The sequence below is a fragment of the Anguilla rostrata genome, chromosome 10 (assembly GCF_018555375.3).
Source record: "Anguilla rostrata isolate EN2019 chromosome 10, ASM1855537v3, whole genome shotgun sequence".
In the NCBI taxonomy this organism is placed as follows: Eukaryota; Metazoa; Chordata; class Actinopteri; order Anguilliformes; family Anguillidae; genus Anguilla; species Anguilla rostrata.
The window spans coordinates 31243865-31262763 of record NC_057942.1 but is presented as its reverse complement, the minus strand read 5'-3'; the positions used below and the strand labels follow the sequence as shown (position 1 = coordinate 31262763).

The window sequence follows — 18899 nt, the reverse complement described above, 5'->3', positions numbered from 1 at the left end:
AGTTACAGAAATGCTACATGCTATAAACAAGTATTGAAAATATAATTGAAACATTTCAAAGCACTATATTTTGACATTTAAATATCACAAACCAGCAATAATTTGTATATGTGGTAATATATTATGAAGTGTTGTAAGAACATATTCAAATTACATACGTTTTCATTGTATTCCATTTCTATAAGGACTCCCGCCCGCCCTGCCCTGCGTTACCTGTCATTCAGAAGCTCCACCTGGGTGATGTTGAGGTAGAACTCCTCCGGCCCCTCAGGGACGCTGTCGTCCAGTATCTCCACGGAAACCCCACGGGCTGCCACGCTCGGCTCGAAAAGCAGCCGGCCGACCGTGGGAGCGAAGTCTGAGTCGGCGACCGCCAGGCTGCCGACCGTTCGGTAGTACAGCCACACTCTGCCGAAGGTTCCAGAGGACCGCTGCACGGTCACGTTTACCTGGCGGGAGGGGGCAGAGTGATAAAGACCATGGGTCAGATAGAAAACTTGCAGCCTAAAATGTGCCCGGATAAGGGTAGGTTCATGTGTACGCAGTCTGTGTAAAATTAACATCTTATTTACTAATGCTACAGCTAATTATGCAATTAGCAAATGGGACTGCCTACCAATTGGATTTTACATATGAAACAGAGCTTAAAAGGCACAGTTCTGGACCAATGGAGGACCCTATGCAACTTTAAGAGCTGACATTTTACTGTGTCTCATTTTTGTTGCAAAGATTCACTCGGTGCACCTTGCCATAGCTCACGTAGTTGGCAAGCATACTGCGCTTCTAGCCCTGTGCGCCTGTTGATACACGCATGTTTCTGGGGCGTCATCTGTGCATGAAACCCGTCGCCAAAGGCTTAGTAAATCTGGCTCCATGTCATTTTAATTAAATATGAAAGAATTACTTTAGAATTCCAGGCCTAATTTCAAGCTTAAAAATAAAGGTGTGAAAGTATAGCAACTACATTGGTAACTGCATTCATAAGAATCACTCTCGATGGTTTAAGGTTAAGATGAGGCTAATGGTGTGATGTTATGTGATAGTGGTAATTAAGGATATTACACTGGGCAACTGTGAAAAACTCAAATTTAATGACAAAAATGGTATGCTGAAATGTTTGAGTCTTTAGCCTCATCTTGACTGCAACATGTTAATTGCAGGTCTTTTATGAGTGTACTCAGAGCCCATGTCAACTATAACTGAAACAAGCAAGTGTACGCTAATTTATTTCATTCAACTCATTCACAAAACAGAAAATCTGGTTGTTTCGGCTCCAGTGTTGCTTTAACCCTTTGAAGAGCAAGTTTTTTGGAATGTTTTTTCAAAATTATAAATCAGTGTTCTAGAACTCAATTGCTTTCAATTACAAGTAGTCGTGGCCTTAGAATGTTCAACTAAGAACACTATAAATCACATTTCTGATCTTAAGCTGCGCTCACATGGATCACGGTTGATGGTAGACGGCAAACCAGATGTCAATAGTGGATGAGAGCACAACGGTCAAATTTGGTTAGAATGCTGATGATGGCAATGGCAGACAGCACTTGCTGTTGAAGTTAAAAATTATATAACTTTTTACCATTATATTCAATGGAATTACAAACCAGATGTGACGCAATATAACACAACAAAACATGGAACATGGAAACAGAAATAAATTTTGTTGCCATTTTTCCCCAACATAGATAAGGAGATATACCAATCCTCCTTTTATTATTCATGGCAGAAACTGCCTCTATTATAGGTCAATCATTGGGCAACATCACCCCAGAAACATATATTTTATACGATCGTGCCATCCTGCCTTTGTTTCCCATACCGTCCTAAAAGCATTGTTCTGACGTCTACCGTGATCCATGGGAACGCAGCATTACACCTTAAAGGATGGGAGTTGTCCCTGGCAGAGTGATGTGTGTAAGCAGGTTAATGATATTGGCTAGGCCGATGCCCCCTTACCGTCCTCCCCTCCTCTGAGACGTGCAGGACGGCCTGAGTGAAGGAGAACACGCCGTACGGGAAGTCGCTGGCGGCCATGGTGACCGTTGCCTGGCGGCCGGACGGGCTGATCTCCGCCCCGGCGCTCACGTTGGTCAGGACCAGCTGGTAAACGCGCCGTTCCTCTGGCAAGTCGTCATCCGGCACCTAACAGAAGCCCACAGAGACAATGTCCAATAGAAACGGGACAAAGCAACTCTTCTGCTCTTTTACAACAATCCACTACTTCCTACACAGAAAAATGTCCAGCGTTAATTCAACTCCAACAGAGTACATACGAGTCCAATAAGGACCATACAGCATGTACTCTGAAAGAGTTGATTTAACACTGAACATTTTACTGTGTATAAATGCTCACAACAGAGCTGGTGACTGATAACTGTTCTTCTCTGATAACAAGCAGGCTTAGCTGTTATCAAACCTTTAGCCTGATGGTGGCAGCAGACTGCCTGTCCCGCATGGTCACCACCCCAGACGTCTCCTCAAACTCTGAGTCCACGGCAGGAGTGATGTTCCAGTGCACCAGGATCTCACCGAAGATTCCGGGACCTCGTACAAGGCTGGGACAGACAATACCCAAAAATTAGGTACCAATACCATGCAAAGAGACATCCCCAATATGGTATTTACTCCCACTTCATCATACACAATTCAACAGGTACTTGTTTATAGCATGTAACAGGTAGGATTAGTAATGTACAGCGCAAAGCAAGGAAAAGTCTTAATGCAATGATTAGATGTGCAATGACAGTGCATTAGATGTGCAATGACAGTGCAGTGCAAATAAATATAATTTGAAATGTCCACATTTGTAATCCAGTCATGTGCAGTACTGCTCAGAAATCCGAGGACAGACTGCAGTCCTCTAACTGTGGACTTACCACAGTACAGCGTTTTGTTCATAAGGGTCTACAGACATCAGCACTGCTTAGCTGGGACATTACTCAACAATGTGCAGGTGGAGTGATGTCACTCATGGGCACTCTACCTGATCAGAGCTGTCCCATTGTAACTGCCCTGCGGTTCTCCGATCAGAACGTTCAAGGACGATTCCGCTATGGCGACCGTTCCCAAGGCGCCGCGGTCTCCCAGGATCACAATGGAGGCCGTGTCTGAGAGACACAGAAAGATGCACAGACCTTTGTATCGCCCATAATGCCATTGGGTAATACAACAGTGTTGAAGAACTGGGGGGGGTTGGGGGTGGAATGACCATTGCACTGACCGTGGATGGGATCGACGACCGCTTCGTTAACGGACAGCAGCTGGACGTCAAATTGCTCATCTCCCTCTAGGACGGCGTCCGCCAGGGCTCGTATCGTCAGACTCTTCCTGGACTCTGTCTAGTGTGGGTCGATGGCACACAGGTAGGTAATCTCCACCAGTTCAAGGAAGTTGGAACGCTTCTCTGTATAAACTCTGTAGATAGCCTATGATGTAAGTCTATGAAATGACCATAGTATTGTTTATATTGTTTATAGCAAATTATAGCACTGTTTATATTCAGAATGTGTTCAGCGGGGGGGTACCCCAGTGTGGCAGTTTAAATATGACTGCGGAGATAATTTTCACTGTGGAATGACACTGACTTGCAAGTTGTGATATAAAACAGAAAGTCCACCACAGTTATTCTTAGCATTTTCAAATGCAACTCTCTAATCATGCCACATACAAGGCAGTCCACACCAGGCAGCAGGAGACAGCTGGCATCCCTATCATACCTCCCCAAAAAGCAGCGAGCCATTCAGAGGGGTCAGGTCATCACTGGCCGCGGCCTCCAGGACCCACGTGAGGTGCACGGGTCCGATGCCTCCGGGGCTACGAACCACTGTCAGCGTCGCCATGGCGGCGGGGTCACCGGGGAACTGCGGCTCGGTGATGGTAACCTGGGCCAGACGACAGCCGTAACTTTTCAAATGGATAAAGCCATCGCTATTATTTCATATTTCATAAAATATGGAGAGACAGTGCGAGAGAGGGCAGAGAGGGAAAAAGAGAGGAAGAGATGGAGAGAGGAAGGGGGCAGAGAGAGAGAGAGAATGGGAGCTGAGGGAAAGAGAGAGACATACTGTTGTCCTACTGTTAATTATAAGCTTTGGCAGCAGTGGGTAGAATGAAGGGACGAACAGAGATAGGCATATAGATTCTTACCGATGGCTCCTCAAATCCAAACAGGCCCAGCGGTGAGTCATTTGGCGGGATGTGGACGATCACCTCGGTCTCGTTGCCTAACCTGGCTCCGCCCATCACGCGACTCAGGGCCACGCTGAACGTCTCCAGGGGCTCCACCTCAGCGTCGTCCGTGATGGTGATCTGGATGACGGCCACGCCCTGAAACACAGACAAAAAAACAGTCGCTTAAATTTCTGTGCAGTGCCACTGCACAGTGCCAAAATCCACTCCCGTTCATCTATTCACCTGCCCATCTTGGAACGTGACGTTCCCCGAAGCTGGGGTGAAGTCCTGCAGACCGGCAAGGATTGGCTGCGCTTCCCAGAAGGCGATCACCGTGCCGATCCGGCCAGCTAATCGAACGACGGGTAACCGGAGGAGGTTATCGGGAGGAAGCACCTCATAGGCCAACACCTCTCCAGACGACTCCTATGGAGAGAGTGAGTTGTGATCAAAGGCCTCTTTTCATTATGTATTTTTAGTTTCAGTTTTGCATACGTTATCAATTGCATATACATATAGATAGGATATTTTTTGTCTTGAAGCATTAAATCCAGAAGGTATGCTTCCAGGAAATTAGTTATGTGAAAGTGACATCACAGTACGAGACAAAATAATGTGTCAACTACAAAGGAGAGCCAAACACTGAGGAAGTCTTATCCCTAAGGCAAGAAACTCCTGAACAGCAACCAAATTACTTCTTTCATCTTTGTCTAACCTAAGCAAATACAGAAAAGTCATATGGAATCGAGTGGTTTGCCTGAAACATGCAACATACAACATATAACATGCACGCGTGCACACACGCACACACACACAGGCGTGGCCAGTTACCTTAGAGACGTTGAACTGGAGAACCCCTCTGGGATCATCGTTCTCCTGGATGGTGACTTCGGCAACCTCCAGGCCGGGCCTCCTCATGCTAGGCTGCCCCGCCCCCACCGCCCCGCCCAGCAGCTCCACGCCGGTGATGTTGACCAAGAAGCTCTCCGCCAGCTCAGGTACATCATCCTGCACGACAGACAGATGGGCAGACAGACAGACACACACACAGACAGATGGGCAGACAGACAGACACAGATGGTGAGCTCCAGAGGATCTCAGAAACAGTTCCCTCTGTGGTGTACGTTTGTGAGGATTCAAGGGTGTTTCACCACATGGATTTCGACCAGGGGCCCCTAATCCTTGTACAGGAGAGCCAAAGCTGGTTGCCTTTCATTGTTTCTTAGCACTTATTTGATCAAATAGAACAGTCAATTACATGCTCAACTCATGTTCCATTCCCCTCTTTCTTGAGTTGAAATTTCTACATCAATCCTACCAAATCCAGTGCACACTGTGGCGTTCAGGACGAGGGCTGAGGACTCTACTCATGCTCTGAAGTGAACAGTCAGTTGCTGGCTATAAAGACGCAGAGCTGAGTTAGGTTGTACTAGACTAGTAATGTACTGGTGCCTCTCATGGCCAAGAGGGAACAGTACAGAGGATGCCTCTAGAGATGTAAAACTCTAGTCCTGGAGGGCTACAGCATCTACAAGTATTTGTGATTTTCTTTCAGTCAGCAGGTTGTGGATTCTAGTGGAGAATCCACTGCTGAAACACAAGTACTGAAACATACTGACAACTAGCAGGCACTGAGGCCCTCCAGGACTGAAGTCTGTCACCCCTGTTGTAGGGTGCAGAGCTCCTGAGGCACACCCTGGTTATTTTGAACTAACAGTACCGCCTGACATGGGCCCAGGCCTCTTTCCACCCCCTACCTTGTTTTTGCCAAAGAACATGTGTATGCTGGGTGTTTGGGAGCTCCTGGGAGACATGTCAATGTTTCTCATCGTCTTTGCGCCAAAAACAAACCCAAAATGCAGTTATAGATGCACAAAACAGAAATAGCAACCAAAGGCTGCAATTTAAAGGGTACGGGCTATTTTTATAAAAATGCCGCACTTCCTCAATGGTACGGTGGCTGCAGCTGGTGATAGTTTCATGGCCTCCACTGTGGGCATGGGTCGGGCAAACGGCCCGTTTTTGAGGTAAATGAGTCTAGCAGGCTAGCCGGAGCTAAGAGCGAGAGAGTAAGAACGAGAGAGCGAGAGAATCTGTCCCCCTGTTATCCCCAAACAGCTCCGGGTGAGTCACAAGGGGTGGGTCTGAGTGGGACAATGCGTACGGGCAGGAGGGTGACGGTGACCATGGCCGTCCTGGCGTCCTCCTTCATCACCACCATCTCCTCTTTTGGCACGAAGTCCTGGTTCTCGGAGGCCTGGTTGACAGGGGGCCGGGACAGGGCCAGCCTGGTCGCGTAACGGACCGCCACATCCCCAACAAAACCTTGCTCCCTAATGATGGTCAGTGTGACATTGCTGGGCCTTCCTGCACAATTGGAAAGAAACACATATGCATCAGAATCAAAAGTCTTCGCAACCATAATCATAGGCTGAAGATCCACAACGAAGATATACTTCATTGTAATATCTGACGGTAAAATTTTTTATGTTCTTTGAAACCTTTTTCATAAAATATTTAATTACATTATTCTCATTATATTACAGATTCCATATAATCACCAGATCCATATTTTTTATATTTAAAGTTCTGTCCCCTACCATTGCAGTTGAAACATTCTGGCTCTAAACATCTCATGAATATTTAAAAAAGCACCAGGAGAATGCTGTGGAAATTACATTACAGGCATTTGGCAGACGCTCTTATCCAGAGCGCATGTGTATGCATGTTCTGCCCTGAAAAATGGCACCAAAACTGATTGGTCATGCAATTTGTTTTGCACCAGTCACTGGCTGGTTTTGTCATTAGTTTTGCATGTGCTAAAAGGTTTTGCACATGCTAATGGTCTTAGTAAATCAGGCCCTTGGAGTATAGTAGAGACAAAGCAAATCCATTACTCTCAGGCTCTTGCGTTAGGATGATCTGGGAGTCCAGGTGCCACCCTATCACTCCATAGGGGGATCCATTGGGTAAGATGGTGATCATGGCGTGGGCCCTCTGGGGGTCTATGACGGCACCCCTCCACTCCTCCCCGATCCCCAAGGTGAAGACATCAGCGAGGGTAATGGTGATCCTCTCCGCCAGCTCTGGGATGTTGTCTGCCAGCACCGTCAGAGAGAGAACCGCCAGTGCTTGGCTGGCTGAGAAGGTCACCTGGGAATGCAACACCGTTAACTCAGACCAATACAAAAACATTGATAGGCTTTGTGAAAAACCAGAAGGGTAAAGAGATGCCTATCAGCAGTAGAACTACAGTGCTGGTTTGTTAATCATCAAGGTCCGTATCATAAAGGGTCTAAAGTGTCTTAGGTTGCCAATTGTCTTAGGTTGCCAACAGCACTTACCACTCCGGACGTGGGGAAGATATCGCTCAGACTTCCATTGGCAACCCAGCGCACTGTAAGCCTCCCAAAAGTGCCTCTCTTTCTCTCAATGGTCAGAGAAATTAGGTTATCTTCTTCCAGCTCATCAACATCCTTAGACAACGAGTTCTGGGACAAAAAATTGTGGGGAGAGTAAAAACCTTCAAGACGTCAAACAAGAAACAACCAAAAATTTTTTACATTTTTTCATTCTTTGAATTAAGCTCAGCACAGGTGCCTGTACCTGGGCAAAGCCTATGATTCCGAAGGCGTCGTCGTTGGGGGAGATGACCACGGTCACATGACCACTGAAGCCAATCTCCGCCCCGCCCTTTGGGTTCTTCAGGCTGACCTGAAAGAACTCCTCCTCCTCAGGGACATTGTCATCAAGGATGGTTACCGCAATCTCCAGTTTGGCGTCTCCCATCTCAAACTGCAGCTCACCAGAACTGATGGAGGAGAGCCAGAGATATATTTAAAGAAGGGAAGAGAAAAAACCTGACTCAGGTCTTTTTTTCAGGGAAAAGAAACTAAAAATTAAGGTCAACAACAAATAACTTGCTTTCAACAACATAATCGGCAACCTCCCTAAAGCCAGATATTAAAGAAGTAAGATAACCACCAAACAGAGATAAAATTCATACCAATCTGTGCCACAGAACTGCTTCCTGATCCAGTTTGAGGATCAGTCAGGGAGAGCCAGCGGTCAGTAACTGTAATCACTAATTCACTAACTTGTAAAATAAAATGGGAGTGTGAAGTGGAAGACCTCTTCTTCACCATGAACTTTTCCTTTTAACGACTGAAATGTTTTATGTGTTAAGGGAGCATGCCTTCAGAAGTTAAATGTCTTCAGTTTTCAATCAACTCTATGCTACAAACCAGGTTCACCTTAAACAAATTTCCTTGTGTGTCAAAGGCAGTAACCTAGGTGCACACCTGTGGATAATCACATTAATATTGATTAAAAGCAGGTGTTCAAAGGTGATTCTAGTAAGAAAATTCAAAGGGTTGCACACAGTTTTTGTGAAAAACTAGTTTTCCTTTGTGGTTTTTAAATAAACATCTGTATGTTTAATACTTATTTGATTGTTTTTTTTTTCTTTTTCAGTTGATTTGTGAGACAAACCAGTGGCCAGCTTTACCATGGTGACCCAGTGGTCCCAGTACCTGGGTATGAAGTCGGACTGGTTAGAGATGGATGTCAGCTCGTAGATGGTGGAGCCAGAGTCCCCTGTGGCAGCGATGAGGCTTTTCGTGGTGTTGAGATCAGGGACGGGGAGGGACAGGAACTGCCGGGCAGGAGGGGACTCCAGTACCATGGAGAACTGGTTAAGCTCAGACTTCCAGGAATACAGAGCCGATCTGTTGCCACCAGCCAGCAAGATGTGTGCTGACAGCGACCAAAATTTTGTCAGTAGGATCAGTACATATATCTTTTTTAAACCCCCCCCTTTTCCTGAAGATAGCAAACTACACCAGGCTGCCATTTTACCATTTGCAAATAATCTGTATGGCTATTTATTATATTGCTATGAAAATTCTGAGCTAAAACTGCATAATGTTTGTTATTTTTAAGCTACTGTATTTCCAATTATCCAATTGTCTGACCTTAAGGAATTAAACAATATTGCTATATACTGAAAAATATGCTGCGGTACACTGAATAATACATTTGAATATATGGAGGAAATACAAACACATTCTCAACACATGCCTATGTATTTTTTCATGTATTTTGTAATATATTCTGTTGGTGAATGTGACATTGATATCTGGGGTGCAGACCATGCAGGAGGGTGTGACTCTGATTGGTTACTCACTTATCCCCGAGGGAGGGGTGAAGCTGTGTGCCGACACTAGGCTGGGGAGGGGGATGGACTGGGCATGCTCAAAGGAAGACTGCCGGGGCCCCCACACCAGCACTTCACAGCTGGAATTGGGTCCTGCAGGGAAAAGCATACATGTGGGGTGAGAATGAGGTACATGCATGCATGCCTGCACACACATGCATGTACACACGCACACATACACAGACAGCAAAATTCAACGTTTGGTCTGAGAGCCTACCAATAATGCGTGTTTTATTCTTGTAGTTCCTGTCCACAGACGCCTGGGTCAATTGCAGTGTGTTTAGCTGGAGTTTGAACCTTAGGTCTAAACCCACAGACCACAGAGTTACATCACAACAGGAACAGCTAATCCTTATTTCACAGATTCAGATAGCTGTACTATCTCCAGCTAAGCACACTGTAGTTGACCCATTGAGTTGTAGTTCTACTAGCATTTATGTGTTCATTATTTCACATTGGATATATACTTGGTCACCAGGTTTGGTACTGTTGCTCATACGTCTATAAGGTTGTGCACTTTACATGGTAAGTCACTCCGGATGACAACATCTGCTAAATGACTATAATGCAGTTTTATTTAACTTCTTTGTGCGACTTCCTGATTGAGATACAAGTTTAACCCAAAGCATAGCTATTGAGATGAGAATAAAGATGTAACATACAGTAATACAATCTGTTTGTTGTTACCAAAGCGCGTTTCTTACTGCTTGTGCGGAAGTGCCTCAGTGTCTGCCTGAATCTGAAGGCGCATTGTAAGAACAGCGTTGCAATGAACCTCCGGATTCAATCGGAAAACAAAACCGCCTCACAACCCAGGGAAAATTCATGCGCCTCTTAACTCCAGTCTGTGGTCTACGCACATTTTGAAACATGGACATGGTTCCGGAGCCACCCTTGTATTTCCTGTCTTGTGCGACGGACATCGGGTCTGTCTCTTGTGAATGGAGATATTATTTTACCAACAGCACACACTGAGCACTGTCACAGTTGTTTATAATCATCCCATTGACACAGACAAGGGCCGGGCCGCCGTCAGAAACGCTGCCCACCCAACCACGGCAAATGACAAGCCTCGCGCTCAACTGCGGTCGCCACGCGGTCCCTTCCGGAAAACCGAAGTAAGCGATACGCTCCGGCGCCGGGTTTGAAGCTGGCGAACGACGGGGGGTTTCAAACATTTTTGGGGTCGGCGAGCTAAATCCCGCTTCCGAACATAAGGAAGCCGCTCGATCGCGAGCGGCTTCGTCGCTTGGTTTTTTTCTGCACGCCGTGTCCTCGTCTCTGAACAACATCAAAAACTCTCTCGCTCTAATGCATCTGAATATACGATTTACACACCACACAGGCCGCTTCATAAAGTTAAGTAAGATTAAGAGGAAACAAATTCAACCGCCAAGCAAATAAATTACGACTGGCTTCTAAAGAAAAAAGCACTTTGCGTCTGAAAAAGGGGACGATACGCACAAAACACTTTATAGCAAATATCACAGAAAGGTCACCTTCAGTGACGAGTAGCAAGTACAGGCTGCCCTCCATGAGGAAAGACTCCACTTGTTTAACCGGACCATTGGCAGAGAGAGGCTGTGGATTCCGGAACTGTCCGTCTGTCCACTGGTACAGCAGACAGCCGTCGGTCGTTCTCATCAGACCCACGGCCAGGTACAGGACACGCCCTCGAAGGAACAGAGATGTGCTCAGTACCCCCTGGAGCCCCAGGTTCTGATGGGGCGTGAACCCGCCCTCTGTCCTGACAAAGACCTGTGGACATAAAGATGTTACATTAGAAGAACAGAGACTCCCATGGTCACATCACGGAGTGGACCATCTCTACCAAACTATATAGTATCTCTGGACATACTGTATTTTATGATGTTATGGGGAATGACTGATCCACCCTGTCTGTCAGAACATGGCCTGGAATGCTACAGAGCATGACAAGAACAGCTCCTACCTTTCTAGCCACCATGCAGTTTCTAATTGCTACTACATAAATGTTATAGTACAGCTATAACCCTTCTTTTTATCAAGTTGTACACCTTTGTAAAGTTTCCCCTCTTACCTGACTTGATGCAATCAAATAATCTTTACTGTCCACTGAGAAGTATTTGATGTCATGAGCTTCAACGCTCAACATTTGTTCCTGAAAAATATAACATAAGATACCAGGTTCAGGGACATGATGATCAACCATGAGTGAGCAGGTGAAGACATTGAGATGACATGCATTTCAGACTCACCAGTGTGAGGTTCAAATCCGGTTGCAGGCGGAACAAGCTGATGTTGGTGGCGCTGGACTCAGGAAGGCCCCCATGAGAGACTGCTATGTAGGGGATGGAGCTGTTCGTAGTGAAGCCTGTGCACTTCTTGGGGTCCTGGATAATTACAAACTATGCCACAAGGAGACAGAATATGGACCATGAGTGTGCCTGCAACAGCATCATGTGATTAAATTCTACCAATCACCAAAAAGAACCAGCCAGCTCCAGGAAGTTTCTCTGCAAGAGGGGGAAGTTATACAAAAAATGCTGCCAGTTCAGGGATGCCTGAATCTACCAATCCCAGTCCCTATCACATCCTGTCTATTAACTGTATGATCCACAGTGTGTATTTACGATTTGTACCAATCCTCTAGTTTGACATAGGTAACCTACATTTAGAGCATTAGTGGTGTTACTGGCTTGGGAATGCTGTTGGCCAGGTCTGGCTCTATTGCTCACATATCGCATAAGTTGGATGGATCTATGATGTCTTATATTCCATGCCATTCTGGAAAAGAGCATCTGCTAAATTAATGTAATACATTGTTGTGATCTGATGTACCTCCAGTGGCACAAAGACCCCCTGCCACCTGTAGAGAGTGGCAAGGGTGGGGCCGGAGCCACCAGAGAGGCTCCTCCCCAGTCTCATGGCCAGGGGTGGGTCGCTATTGGCCAGGTTGCACCAATCAGCCGTGAGGTTCTCCTGAAAGTGCTGATACACAGCCAGGACTGGGACGTCTCCCTCTGAAATGAACAAAGACAATGCCTCCTTCACAATTCTGTGTGATGCAGTAACAATATGGCCGACTGAGAACCACAGGACCTTCAAGCAATGGTTTAAGAGAAACATGACAACTAATTAATTAGCAAATTTTTCAAATGATTCAGGTGTTTTAATTAAACATGCAGAGAAAAATATTTAAATTGTTATTTGAAAACGAATGGCTGTAACCAATTATGCTGCAAAAATGTGTAAATATATCAAGGGATTAGATTAAATATACTGTGATAAGTAATTCATTTTCAAATGGTTTAACATGTTAAATATGCAGTGACAACTGCTTAATTTGGGGATTAGGTGCGATGGATTAGATTTTCCAGTAAAGTGGCTAAACTCAGATTTGCCCTTGAGTGACCTGCTAAACACGGCAGCTTTGAGATTCTGATCCGATGAGTCTTTTGGCACAAACAGGCTCTCTTACTCATGCCAAAGGCCGTGTCTGACTGGGTCTCCCACTCTACGCTGACCGCCGTCTCCAGGCCGTTACTGCGAGAAACCGTGAAAAACACGGTCCTGTTCCCTTCCTCCACGGTCACCGTGTCCGTTCTACACACACACACACACACACACACACAAACGCACACAATGGAGTCAGTTCAGAAGTGGCTATTGCATTGTATTCTCAAATATAAAGACTCAGCATAATCAGGGTGCTACTTCAGTAAAGAAATATGAAGTAGAGATTGAAAACAGGGAACAATGTTAAATAAGCTGCAGGGAAAAGGACCACATTACCCTAAATATTTCTAAAATACAAATGTTGCCTGGGAAATTTAGATACTACATGACAGTGCTGGACTCAGGAAATAAAAGTGTGTTTCAGTACTATAATTTGAATAAAAGTGTATTTCAGTACTATAATTTATTTTGCTTTTGTTCCTATTTTATACTCTCGTTTTTGATCTGGATTTTTTCTCCTGCACGTCATCAGAGTACTAGCCTGGGGTAGAGCCCGACACACCCCCCACCTGTTTTCAGAAGGGAAGATTCGGAAGAGGCCGAGGGGAGCCTGGTTCTGGAGGACTGTGATGATGGTCTCCAGGTTTTGGCCCAGTCGCGCCCCTCCTGTGGGGTTGGACAGGGTCACGGTGAAGGTCTCGTTCACCTCTGGCTCCTCGTCCAGCACCGCCCAGATCTCCAGGACCTGAGGGACCACAGGGCTGTTATCAGTTTGAAATCTTCATAGTATTATATCTACCTGTAAATTCCATGCCCAACTTCACTCTTTCCACTTGATTACCAAATACCATTGTAATCACTACAAAACCAAGTGAAGTGAATTCAATAACTAAACTATTACCAGAAAACCTTGAATCAATTTCATTCACAAGGCAAGCATATGACATACTTAAACCAACTGTCCTAAACAGCTAATTAAGTAGTCTCCATTATTAATAGCAGTTCCTTAACACATTCCCAAATTTGGCCTTCCACTCTCATTACCTTGAACCTCACTCCATCCTCCAGGACCACAAACCCCTGGGAGGGCACCAGGTCGCCTGTGGAGAGGGACCCGTTGGCGTCGGTGATGAGGAACTGGACGCTGACGGTGCCGAAGGTGCCCTGCGGAGGGTCGCGCACCACGTAGAGGGTGGCCACACTCCGCGCCAGGCCGGACAGGAAGGTGGGCTCCTGCAGCAGGAAGTCCTCCGTGCCGTTGAAAGAGATCACCCCGCGACCGTCGTCGCTGGTCAGGATCGTCACCGTCGCTGTGGACCGAAAGATGGCTTTTAGCTGAACCTAAAGCGTTGCTGCGATCATAGTTTTGCTCATTAAGTAATAGCGTGGAAAGGTGGTTTCCTGAGCCTCATAATAAGTGGAGCTACAATAACCTTTCAATCTGTGGCTTATTTAAACCAATCAAAATAACTTCCTTACTACAGTAGAAAACAGCGATTGGTTTTCACTAGTGAGCTATGACAGCTCCTCCCATTTTGGGTTTCATTAAGCTTCAAACCTCCATCACTGCTTCAAAGCCCAAAAGCAAGTTTCATAATGGATAAATAATGAAGTCGTTGCAGTCTAGCTGGCCTAGCCTGCATGCCTCATTTCCACACTATACTTGTGCACACAGTAATTCCCCAGTACAAGCATATCATCACAAGTACCTGTAGTGTTCTGGCCCAGCTCCAGCCCAACAGAAGGATTGGCCAGAATGAGCTGGAATTTCTCGTCTCCCTCGGGGATGTCATCGTCCAGAATCTGCACTTCGACGAACTTGTGCGTCTCCCCGTCAGCAAAGCGCAGGATCTGCGAAACGCATATATCTGATTAAGACATTTAGGCGGAGTGCAATCGCAGTTAGCCTGAACGAAAGGCCGCAAACCAAACGTGGGTGTGGCAATAGCCCAGATATGTATTTAGATCACAGACCAGGTCTAAACAGGTTTGTGGCGAGAAAAAACCTCTCGTAAAAGAAAGAAAAGCAAAACTTTACAGCTCTGTACAGCTCTGGTATTGCCTAATTTCAGTGTAGCTGGCTTTAGCTTGAACAACACAGTATAGTGACATAGGTGTGGTCCAAACCTAAAATCGTGTCAGTTTTTACCGTATACTTGTATTATTTAGTTTTTTGTAAATTTACACATATCACTAAACACATTACATTGAATGCCTGGATGCTCTATGCACAGGACATTGGAAGCTAAAACAGCTTAAATAAGCTTGTAACAACTTAGGTTACTCCATAGCTCACCATGATCAGCGATTTAAAGCACGGACATCTGGATATTTATGCATTAAGCTTATTACACAGAAAAAATGTGTGTAGAAAGAGAAATGTTCAGCCTAACAAAGTATACATTGTTCTTACCTGACTCATATAAAAACTGCCAGAGTGGATTTAAAATTAAGAATTTTGCTGTGTCCCTCAGCATGATACTGTGTAGGTAACAAGCTACACACTGCAGGGGACTTTCAGGTAACAGGTATTTAACTTTAACTACTTCCAGTAAAACAGGAGCTGTAAAGCATGCTCCAAAAAACAACAACAAGAAGACAGAACCTCAGGCCTACCGTCGACGTGGCGTTAAAATCCAGTCCCATCTGCGCCTCCAGGTTCTGAGCGTAAAAGAAGAGCGAGACGTTCCCGTACGTGCCCCTGTTGCGGTACGCCACCAGCGTCAGCGACCTCGCCGTCTCGTTGACCTCAAAACTGAAGAGGGGAACAGACAGAGACGGCGGTTAGCACAGGACAGGGAGGTAAAAACACACACCGGGAGACGCACCAGTGTTCCCGACGGCAACATGGAGTTAATGAATAACATTAAAGAACAAGCACACACATACAGCGTAACAGCAACATCTGTACCCGGAATGCCATCTACGGCAAGCGACCCCGGTGACCTCACGGAGGTCATCCGCGGCGCGTGAGCGGTACGTACTCCGTGTTCTGCCACCCGACGACGCCTCTGACCCCGTCGTTGGCGCCGATGCTGATCTCCGCCACCAGGCCCTGCGTATCTGGGAACAATCAGCGGGTTTCTGTGGTCACGCCGCGTTCGTACCGGAGACCCGGAATTAGCGGCGCTCTCGCGCTAACGGCTCCCCCCCAGCGAAAGCACGCGCTGAGACGCTTCTACCAATAGCGCCGCCTCTCCACGCCAGGCATGCGCCGACCCGGTTTTGCTTGGCCCGGTCCGGCTTACCGCACGGCAGACTGCGTCCCAGAACCCGCTGATCCAAAGTGTCCTTTGATTTAGGACACAATCAATCAAACCGGTTCTGGGGGGGGGGGGTCTCCCAGTGCCAGAACTGTCAGCGACACCACATCGTCTCCCATGAATTTCAGGCTAGATTAACTAGAGTATCTATAGCTAGAGTAATTAATCTGGAAAAAAACCCACATTTTTCACAGAATAAAACTTTTTGAAAGCATGACAGCCTACAAAGGGTTAAAAACGTAGTACCTCATACTAGGATATGCAAGGCAGCGTATAAAGCACTACAGTACATACAGAGTGAGGTCTCTGTCATTACCTTTGAGCGTGTAAAGAACCACATCTAATGGAAACACAGGAAGGATTGCGGAAAGAGAAAGGAAAGGAGAGAAGAAGAAGAAACCGCATGGGATAAGCAAGCAGGAATGAAACAGCCACAGTCATAGCACAGAAAATTAACAGAGAGCAGATGTATATTACACAGATGTGTATTTATATTAATTTGATATTTGGCTTCCAATATTGAATATTAAAGCAAATAAGCTTTTTTTCTTTCTTGGCAAGTGCTGTAACGAGAGTATTTATAATGTCAACAAATTATTCTTTAATGGAGGGCTTTTAATCTCTGTGAATATTTATGAGAAATAATTAAATGGAAGTAATGTATTCTTTTATCTGGCAAGTGTCTGAATATCAATCAATGCAAATGAGTGTGCAAATAATCAAAGAGGAGTTTCTTCCCCCCCTTCTATTTTTTTAGTATGGCTCAATGAGGGAATATTTTAGACAGCTGAAAGTTGAGAAGGAAATGGCAACAGATCAGTGAATCATGTAAAAATGAAGTGACACAGCACATATGAACAAAATATACTTCATATATGTCTCTTAAAAATAATATACCAAAAATAAATTGTAAGATTAAACACTTGATTACAAAAAATGTCCGTTAGCCGAGCAAAAGCACACACACTGTCACACAGGCGGTACCTAATTTAGGAGGGGGCATGAGGGTTGTGACGAGAACCGCAGATGTGATATTGACCAGGAAGAATTCCTGCAGTTCAGGGATGTCGTCCTGAAAGAAATACAATACAGTTTCGAGCTTTGCGTGCTAGTAGAGAAAAGAGAGCCTTAGAAAGGGCACTGATCAAAGTACAGCCCTAAGCTAATGGTACTGATGTAACACTTCCATTCTGTGGCATTAGCTTTGCTCCTGCTGATATTCTCAGTTCATGTTTTCAGTACAACTATAAATGTGCACACATACAGAACTAAGCATGGCCATTGAACTCCAGTGTTAAACAGATTTGCAACTCTCTAAAGCTGTGACTTGTTGAATTACAGTAAATGAGGAAGACCAATGTAGACTGGCCACTAGATGTCTTACGTCTAGGACGGTGATGGAGATGGCCACGGAGGTCTGTCCATCCTGCATCAGCACGAACCCCGACACAGGGACAAAGTCCAGGCCCGGGTCGGCCAGTGCCCCTTCCGTCAGGGTCAGGTCCTGTAGCGACCCTCTCACCGTTTCGTAGCTGATGTTGACCACCCCTGCAGGGAGAGAATCGGAAAACCGTTATACACTCTATCAGGCTGTTCTTGGAGCAGAATGCAAAGCACTTAGATGGCAGGTCTTCTATAATTCAGATAAACCATGGTAAAGCTACTGTTCTGATTTTTCATACCAGTTTTGATGCAGTTGCCAAAGAACTCACATCACACCTCACCAGATACATGTCAAAATTTCAACAGTGCTGTTCTTCATGGATAGATTTTGGGGGAATTTAGTGAGTCTTATGGATATTAGCCTTGTGATTTCACAGAACAGAGGTTGAAGAGGGCCAGTTTAAAACACTGAATGGGCTGGAATTTTGTTTCTAATATCCCTACAAAATGATGGCGGTTTCTCTTCCACCAGACTCCGCCAGCTCTACCTCTGGCAGGTACTGACCTGAGGCACCGAACTCGCGGTTGACGAAGATGGTGAGGGTGACGTTGCGCTCCTCTGTGAACACCCTGAGGGAGGAGGGCGGGATGCTCAGCAGACCGAACGGCTCGTCGCTGGCTTCGACCGTCACCACCGCCTCGCGCCCTTGGATGTCCAGCGCTGCCATACCTGTTACTATCACACCTGAGGGACACCAGAGAGTATTTACTGACTGAACATCAACAGAGAGACAGTATGTATCGACTGACTGAGAAAGAGTGACTGACTCAGAAGTCACAAGAGACAATGACTGAGCTCACAATGAGTGACTGAGAAAGCAAAGAAATGGTGTGAATGAGCTAAAACCGACTGGGTAACAAAATCACAGAGTTTTTATGGAACATTTACAGAATGACTGAGCTTAGACTCACTGACTGACTGACCCACAGACTGACTGACATACAGGAGCCGAGTGACACAGTGACTGAGCACATGCTAACTGACAGAGACTGAGACAGGGAGATTGGGTTTACCTTGCGTGCGGATATTTGACAGAGTAACTCTGTACTCCTCTTTGTCCTCTGGCGTCCCATCATCCAGCAGCTGCAGGACTACGGTGTAATTCAGCATGCCCTGATCAAACATTCAAACAAATATTCAAACACCAATCAAACATACACACCTACCAAATAATGCACTGATCAGCCACAGTGAACAGTCAAACACCAATCAAACAAAGACACCTACAAAATAATGCCCTGATCAGCCAGAAAAAACAAACACCAAACAAACATACAGTACACACCTACCAAATAATGTCCTGATCAGCCACAACGAACAGACAAACATACACACCTACTAAATAATGAATTGATAAGCCACAATGAAC

General features: G+C 45.7%; 1 protein-coding gene across 1 annotated transcript in view; it reads right to left on the bottom strand.

Moving 5' to 3' along the window:
• The window catches only part of adgrv1 (adhesion G protein-coupled receptor V1), a 159069-nt gene that overhangs the window by 81664 nt on the left and 58506 nt on the right, over window positions 1-18899 (bottom strand). Inside the window, exons 36-64 of the mRNA XM_064296515.1 lie at window positions 18544-18643; window positions 18035-18214; window positions 17471-17634; window positions 17071-17158; window positions 15808-15886; window positions 15440-15578; window positions 14533-14674; window positions 13868-14133; window positions 13393-13568; window positions 12846-12970; window positions 12206-12387; window positions 11623-11772; window positions 11445-11525; window positions 10885-11143; window positions 9356-9478; window positions 8703-8925; window positions 7777-7981; window positions 7515-7661; window positions 7068-7323; window positions 6335-6537; window positions 5002-5178; window positions 4414-4596; window positions 4147-4326; window positions 3717-3881; window positions 3221-3338; window positions 2984-3107; window positions 2417-2555; window positions 1957-2142; window positions 214-449 (exon numbers count right to left, since the gene is read on the bottom strand). Of these exons, the coding sequence (XP_064152585.1) occupies window positions 214-449; window positions 1957-2142; window positions 2417-2555; window positions 2984-3107; window positions 3221-3338; window positions 3717-3881; window positions 4147-4326; window positions 4414-4596; window positions 5002-5178; window positions 6335-6537; window positions 7068-7323; window positions 7515-7661; window positions 7777-7981; window positions 8703-8925; window positions 9356-9478; window positions 10885-11143; window positions 11445-11525; window positions 11623-11772; window positions 12206-12387; window positions 12846-12970; window positions 13393-13568; window positions 13868-14133; window positions 14533-14674; window positions 15440-15578; window positions 15808-15886; window positions 17071-17158; window positions 17471-17634; window positions 18035-18214; window positions 18544-18643 (4796 nt within the window). The remainder of the gene's footprint in view (window positions 1-213; window positions 450-1956; window positions 2143-2416; window positions 2556-2983; window positions 3108-3220; window positions 3339-3716; window positions 3882-4146; window positions 4327-4413; window positions 4597-5001; window positions 5179-6334; window positions 6538-7067; window positions 7324-7514; window positions 7662-7776; window positions 7982-8702; window positions 8926-9355; window positions 9479-10884; window positions 11144-11444; window positions 11526-11622; window positions 11773-12205; window positions 12388-12845; window positions 12971-13392; window positions 13569-13867; window positions 14134-14532; window positions 14675-15439; window positions 15579-15807; window positions 15887-17070; window positions 17159-17470; window positions 17635-18034; window positions 18215-18543; window positions 18644-18899) is intronic.